The sequence below is a fragment of the Saccostrea cucullata genome, unplaced genomic scaffold (assembly GCF_032062105.1).
Source record: "Saccostrea cucullata isolate Sc308-1 unplaced genomic scaffold, CSIRO_AGI_Scuc_v1 ctg413, whole genome shotgun sequence".
Taxonomy (NCBI): domain Eukaryota; kingdom Metazoa; phylum Mollusca; class Bivalvia; order Ostreida; family Ostreidae; genus Saccostrea; species Saccostrea cuccullata.
In genome coordinates this window covers 127,182-135,000 of record NW_026927571.1, presented here as the reverse complement: position 1 = coordinate 135,000, position 7,819 = coordinate 127,182, and the positions used below count along the sequence as shown (strand labels likewise).

General features: G+C 35.1%; 1 protein-coding gene across 2 annotated transcripts in view; it reads left to right on the top strand.

Moving 5' to 3' along the window:
* The window catches only part of LOC134274802 (protein mono-ADP-ribosyltransferase PARP14-like), a 40,268-nt gene extending 32,882 nt beyond the window's left edge, over positions 1-7,386 (top strand). Inside the window, exons 23-30 of one of the 2 annotated variants that reach the window (XM_062757032.1) lie at positions 388-570; positions 912-1,118; positions 1,476-1,687; positions 1,848-2,054; positions 3,832-4,042; positions 4,563-4,771; positions 5,488-5,668; positions 6,144-7,386. In XM_062757032.1, the coding sequence (XP_062613016.1) occupies positions 388-570; positions 912-1,118; positions 1,476-1,687; positions 1,848-2,054; positions 3,832-4,042; positions 4,563-4,771; positions 5,488-5,668; positions 6,144-6,430 (1,697 nt within the window). In that variant the 3' untranslated portion in view covers positions 6,431-7,386. The remainder of the gene's footprint in view (positions 1-387; positions 571-911; positions 1,119-1,475; positions 1,688-1,847; positions 2,055-3,831; positions 4,043-4,562; positions 4,772-5,487; positions 5,669-6,143) is intronic. The other variant, XM_062757033.1, reaches the window with a different exon arrangement.
* Positions 7,387-7,819: the final 433 nt, after the last annotated feature.

Here is a 7,819-nt window from a genome sequence, read left to right as displayed (position 1 = left end):
AGCGATGTGGCCCATGGGCCTCTTGTAAACATTACTCTTCTTTTGCATAAAACACGAACAGACTTTAATTCAGCCAAAAATCGTCGATTAGTAAAAACCTTGCATAGACTCGGACTTCGCAGCCAATCAAATTCGTTTGCATGAGTTCTAAAATTTTCAGCCAAATCTGCCAAGGGTTGTAGAGTAGATTTAGGATCAGAAACCCTTGGCTCTCGAAGATGTATCCAATATGAAGAAAGGTTTTTTTGAAAAGATTATAAAATATTTTTTGGAACATTGTTAAATTGAATGCAAAACTAATGTAAATGTAGTTAATGTAAAAACCTTTTACCTGAACTATTTGATACCTGAAACTATATTCTTGAGAAATATTGATTTGTCATGTAGAGAAAGAAATGAAGGATAAGAAGATGATTGTGACTTCTGGCTGTGGACTTCGTAATGTAAAGCACATCATCCACATTGAATGTCAGGACACCATCAGAAAATGGAAGGACACGGTGAAGAAAACACTGGAGATGGCGGACAACAACCAGTGTACAACTGTAGCCTTCCCAGTTCTAGGAACAGGTAATCTGTGTGTTGTTATCACAAAACAGCTAGAATAGAGTTTGTTGATTGGTTGCTTTAAAAGTTCAAAGGTGTTTGGTCACTTTGAAAAAGTCAGACTTATTTGACATCTCAACATTATTCTTCAATTGTCTTACTGTATATGTTTTAATTTATGTTTAAATTTTAAACTGTGAAATTAGAGCATAGAAATAAGTAGATACTGTTGATATTTTTTTAAAAATTTAATTTGGGGTGAAATACATTAGTTTAATATTGGATTTGACTTTCAAAGTATGTTTCAGTTAAAAGTTGTGTGTATATATGTATTATGAAAACTTTTTTTCTTTTTAATTCAACAGGGAAAGGCTATGTAACCTTCAAACCTGAGGCCATTGGAGAGATGTTTGTGGAGAGTGTCTCTGAGTTCCTGTCACAGAGTGGTCAAAAGAAGATCACACTGGTCAAGATTGTAGCTTTTCAGGAGGAAATGGTCACTACCTTGTCCACTGCAATGAGAAGTGCTTGTGGCAAACCCAAGAATACAGGGATGTTGGACAAGCTGTCAGGTTTGTGTTGAACTCTCGCAAAGAGCAAGGAAAAAGATAGTTAACAAGATTGCATATTAATATATAGCTATTTCTTATTGTATCCTGAAACTTGTGTAATTTTGGCACCACAGATTCCAAAGAAATTGGCTAGATTAGAAAATGATACAGATTTGACAATGTTTTAAACAATTGAATTTAACGAAAGGGTCTGAAAATTTACATTGTATTAGATTTTGGAACACAAGATCTGGATTAGATAATTTTACTGTAGTTAAAATTGATGTATACAGAGTCTGGAATCATGCATTTCTCTCCTTCCTCTAATTGTATTTTTCACACTAAGGATATTATTAACATATTCACAACTTCTTGTAGACTTGGCAAGCAATGTTGGGTTGGCGCCCCAGAAAGGCGTGGCCTCAGTGGCTACTGTGAATGAAGACCCGTCTGTGACGTTGTGGATCTATGGAGAAACAAGGGGGGCCAGAGATGATACCATTGAGGAAATATCCAAATTCATCAAATCACAGTCAACACAGGCCAAGATTGAAGACAAAACCTTGTTACCAAACTTAAAACCAAATGAGGTACATGCTGTATCAATATATATTTTAATGGCTGCTTTCTACAAGGCTCAAATACTTCCAATGAGCAAGATTAGTTCTATACACCTTTGAGATCATAAGCCATGATTCTAACAATGTAAACTTTTATGTTAAGTTAGCCTATTTAATATTTGTTATGTAGTTGGACAAGATTAAAAAGGTTCAGGAGCAGCATGATGTCAAGATGTCCATTGAACAACAGAGGGGGGTTATAATGGTGGAAGGGTTGACAGAAGAGGTATCTAATGCCAAGGACAAGATACACGAGCTTCTGAGGCACTTCCAGAGGGAGAGATGGTTAGATGAGGAAGCCAAACTGGTGGCCGATACTGTACAATGGAGCGTCATGGTAGGTATTATGTGGACTAGCTTTATTCTTTGCTGTCACTCTAGTGATCTGGCAGTTTATAAGTAAGTAAATAAATCGTTTATTATAGCAACATGTGTTATGATACAATACAATGAGAAATATTTAATACAATTAATATTCAAACACCATGCCCATAGGACCTACATATACTTTTTAACAGAAATAAAGGAAAAATATATTTGAAAGTTTATGCATGTTTTCTGGTCCATCCATGTTTGTATGTGTTGGAGATCAAATTATTTTCCCTTGCCCCACTTTTGATAGAGTGGCCTTTCCTAAAGGATGTGAAGAAGTCATGGTAAAATCAATCTTTGATTTTTTGCCCTTTGACTCATGGAATCTATTTTCTTTGCACTTAAAAATACTTTCCACCAAATTATCTTCCTTTTAATATGAATATAACTATGCCAAAAAAAAATGTCCGGAATATGTTTTCCAAGTATCCTAAATATTTGTATTTCTATCATATGCTACATGCACATTTGAATATTGTTTAACTGGAGTTTAAATATACAGTCAAACTTGTTTTAAGAGGCCACCTTTGGGAATTCTGGAAACTGGCCACTTAAGACAGGTGGCCTCTTATTCCAGTTTGCTCTCGAAAAAAACATTCGGCAGTAAATAAACAACAATAAGCACTACAGTTAAATTAATTTATCAAATAATAAAACAGGTTAATTTCACAAAAGCTTTTTATGTGTTCATATAATAATTCAAGGTCATTTAAAAATAAATATTAAAGAACTCGAAATTTTTAAAGTTTTGTGCATGTTTCTGTTCCTTGCATCTTGCATTCATCAGTGTGCTTTTGTAACATTGAAGTATTAAATAAATTCTTTTAATTATCATTTGTAGAAATACATACAGTACCTGACTATTATTTTCTTTATACATTAAGTAAGAATATGTAAATAAAAATTTCATTTTCATATGTTTAAAAAAATGGTCAGCAGTGTACCCCCCCAACTTCATTAATCGGCAATTAACTTACTTGTTGAAGTTTTTAAAGTCTGGTAAATTTTATTGCTTATAAAGCTGTCAGAGTTTCTATGTAACATACACAGACACATGTACACAAATAAAATATAAAATTAACCAGTTGACCAGAAGATGTATTTACACAGTTGAAAATCATTATACAACACATGTGTGAAGTGCAGTAGAGCGTAACTAATCCCTATCGATCGTCTCTTGATAGTGAAATTCACGAGATAATCATGCCATATGAAGCTTTTTGTTTTCACAAGAGTGGCACTTAGGGCTTCTACAAGGAATCAAAATCTAAAAGGTGTGAATTTTTTTAGCTAGAGGAAATAATCAATTGTAATTACATGTAAATTCTTTAAATTTTTCAATCGGCGATCTTGAAAAATAATTACATAGTGATCTAACAGGAATTTTTTTTTCATAAACACAGAGTTCAGCGTATCTAAAAGCAATTTATTTAATTGCATTAATAGGTTAAACTGACTATCGAGGATATAATTACCCAAGCGAATGTGTTAAAAAGACATAACAGAAGTAACAAGTGACGAAATGGCCGCCTATTACAGTGTCAATAAGGCTGTTGGGGGAGGATTTGAGTGGCCGCTGGCCGCGTTACACAGGTGGCCGTTTATTCCAGTTAAAATATATAGGAAAAATCGTCGGGGGGAACTGAAAGTGGCCGCTGACCGCGAGTGGCCGTTGATTTCGGGTGGCCTCTAAGACAAGTTTGACTGTACATGTATTTTTGAAGTCACTAATTCTATCATAGGTGAAGGACCAGACAACTGGTATAGACAAACTTGAAGATTATCCAGAACGCGAGAATATGTACCTTGAGAATGCTTACAAGAAGAAAGAAAACAAAGTTACATTAAAGGCAATGGACGGGGACATTATTGTTGACTTGACAACAATGAAGGAGTACCCAGCTAATGATCCAACCCAAACTGATAATGTTGTCAGGAAAGAAAAAGCCACAGGTTAGAGATATAGATACATCTTTTTGTCCCCTATTTTTGCTTATTTTAATGACTGTAAGATAATAGTGGCTGGGTAATGCCTCTTACTGTCTTTCAATGACTGAAAGAAGACTCTTATTGACTTTGAAGTTATGAAAGTCGAAAGTCAAGGTCAGAAAGTCAAAAGTCAAGGTCAGAAAAAGGTAGATTGCATAAAAAGGTTTTCAGATGATAACTCACTTGACTTCTCTTTAGTTTTTGCATTAAAACCCAAGTATTTTAGATTCTTTTGAGTTTTTAGCCCCCCTCCCCCCCCCCCCCAAAAAAAATCTTCATTTCTCTCTTCCTCTGCAATATTAAGCTATCTTCCACCCACTTTTTTTTCTAAAACCTGGGAAACGTGGGAAATATTTTACTCCAAAGTGCTTGTTACAGTATGTAACAATTGTTAAAAAAGCTTTATCAATAGACACATGGCCTTGCTATACTTGGCTGGTTATTTCATAATTATGGATTCAATTTTGATTTTCTTTACTTGTAGGAAATAAGATTGAGCTACCAGCCTACTGGGCCCCAATGAAGGATAATGAGAATATCAAGGTTGTCACCTTACTTCCCTCCAGTCAGGAATACCAGGACATTGAGAAGAGATTCCTGAGTGGAGTTAAGACAGGCATTTATAATACAGGCAATGCTCCAAACCCGGCTAATAATCCAGTGGGGCAGTTCAACAATGTCAAAGTCAACAAGGTATGCAATACTTTAAACAAAATATAAAGTTCTCATGCATGTAGACCAATGATTTGTTTTTACCCTTACATTTTAGCTTAGGAATAAGGAAAAGCTAATTTGCTGTGCATGTTATTCTTTATCTGTCCGGCAGAAATATATACTGTATACAGGGTTATTTTCGCCCCGTGTTATATTTACCCTTTCATTCTTGCAAACAATTTTGTCCCATTTTAAATTTGCCCAGTTATAGTTTTGTTCAAGAAATTATACTGTATTCTCTGAATTCATCCCATTTCAAATAATAATTGCCCCAAAAAAGAGTAGGGCAAAAGGGGCAAAAATAAAACAGGGGCAAAAATTTCCCTGTATACAGTAGTGTAGACTTGAGGAGTCTTGATGAATATGTTTGATAAGGAGTTACAGTGAAATATATCGAGATAATGAACGGTAATCAAGCTCAAAAAGTCAAACTATACAAATCAGGAGCAGAGCAAATACAGAGGTCTTAAACATCAGAGGTGGGATCAGGTGCCATGGAGGAGTGAACATCCCCTGTCAACCCATCACACCCACCATGTGTTCCTTGCATTAGCCATGATTGGAAAATAATGATAAAATCCATCGCAATTCATTTTGGAAATAATTGCCTAATTTCAAGTCCCTGTAAAAAAAAAACAAAAAAAACCCAAACATTTCACTTGAAATTTCATAGAATTTATTGTGAATATTTACAGATTGAAAGAATCCAAAACCCTTCATTATACCAACAGTATGCAGCCAAGCTTGATCACATAGAAAAGCATGTGGACCAAAAACAAGTCAAGTTAGTACAGGATCTGTGGCATGGAGCGGCCCCAGCAGCCATCGTCAGCATTAATTACTACGGGTTTAACCGCAGCTACTGTGGAGATAATGGTAGGGAGTTTATTTCATGGCAGTCTGTTGTTTTTTATTTAAACCACTTTGATCTGCATTTTTGAAAATTTTATTTTGCTGTTGATAATAAATTTGTATGTAACTTAAACCTTTATGATCAATTAGACTAAAAGAAAGCAGAAGAAAGACCTCTGTATTCATTCCAGTATATAGTTTTATATACGAATTCATTATTGTACAGGACGACAATAATGTTATTTTGATTCAATCAGATCTTATAAATAGTTCTTCCATCGCAAATATGAACAGCAGAAGTTCATCCACGTTATTTTTTTTTGTCATGGAATTGCATGTAGTTATTCACAATTTTTCAACGAAAAATTCTGAAATCAAAGTTGCAGCTCGTATTGGTTTAACATTAATAATAAAGAAGGTTGTCTTTTGATTATGATCTCTATAATCAATATTAGTTACTGAAAGTCACCATAGATGCAAAAATGTACTTTTCTTTCAGGTGGAGAGCCATGGTATGGACGAGGTGTTTATTTTGCCAGCGACGCCTCTTATTCGGCAAGAGACTGGTTATCAGGCCGGGATCCCTCGGGGAAAAAGAAAATGTACCAAGCCAGGGTGATAACAGGACATTACTGTGCCGGGAAAAAGGGAATGAAATACCTTCCAGAGAGAATGAGTGGAGTGAATTTTGATTGTGCTGTTAATGACTTAAATAACCCGACAGAATTCGTCATTTTTAATGACACCCAGGCATATCCAGAATATTGTATCGAGTTCACAATTTGATCTCAGTATACAAGCATACAGTTTGAATTTTTCTTGTTAGAAAGAGACAGGATTTGTATGTGAAGATTTTTTATAACACATATTTATCACATTTCTTTGTATTGATATAGTATATTTTGTACTTTATATTGCAGTGTTTCTTTTTTGAATTAGATTACCATTAATACAATTGCATTTGGAGGCTAGATAATTATTGTTACTGTATATGAACAGCATCCTGTTACAAGTGAATGTGTTTCAGGTTTGGAAATGTTGATTTTAAGCTTTTTATCGATGTTTTAGAAAGAAACAAAAAATTCCTAAAATTTATATGAAAAAAAAATTATTTGAAAAATGTTAACCTATAGCTGCTTAAGCAATATTCTGTAGAATCATTCGTGATTTTCGGCAAATCAGAGGCCCGTAAGAAGCAATTTCAGTTGGGGGGGGGGGGGGGGGGGGCACAGCCATACATTTCCAGTTGGGGGCACTATCAACTACCAAAAATTCCTTGACAAACCAAAAAATTAATTTTTATTTTAAATTGTGCCCGGTGAATAGGCTCATAGAATATAGGTAGTGAGACATACAAGACAATTTATTAGATTAGGTGCATAATTGTTGTACATGGATGCATTACAAAGTGATCCCTCTCAAACTGTTAGACCACTGGGATACTTGCTCTGCTACAAAGTGAACACAATTTATAGAAAATGTGACTCTGAGCCATGTTAACCATTGTGTATGATGTACTGTTACAGGCTTACAGCCCTAAATTGCACCTTAAAATGTGTATATTGTTCTGTCTTTCATATGTGATATTCATGAAGTGTTAAAAAATTGATGCCATAATATTTTTATGTTCCTCTTGAAATGAGAATATTTGATGCCATACAATGATTCCTATCTATTTCTAAGATTTCTGTTTTTTAGGTCACCTGAGTTACTCAGGTGACCTATTGCTATCCGTTTTCGTCCGTCGTCGTGCGTCATGTGTTGTGTGTCGTGCATCGTGTCTTAACCTTTGAACATTTTCAGCTTCTTCTCTGAAACCGCTGCACCAATTTCAAGCAAATTTGGCATAAAGCATCTATGGGTGAAGGGGAACAAAAATTGTGAATTTCGTGATCCCTGCCCCCCTGAGGGATGGGGCCAAAACCACTAAAATTAATGCAATCTTAAAAAATCTTCTTCTTTACTCCTGGACATCAAGCAGGCAAACTGTTTGCATGATTGTAATCAGCAAGGGTGCCTCTACCAAAATTGTGAAATTTATGGCCCTGGGGTCAGGGGTTCTGGTGTTAGGGCGGGGCTAAATAAGTATATAGTGAAAATGCATTATTTATTTGAAAATCTTCTTCTCTGCTCCTGGGTATGAAATAAACCAACTAAGTACATAGTTATGATGAG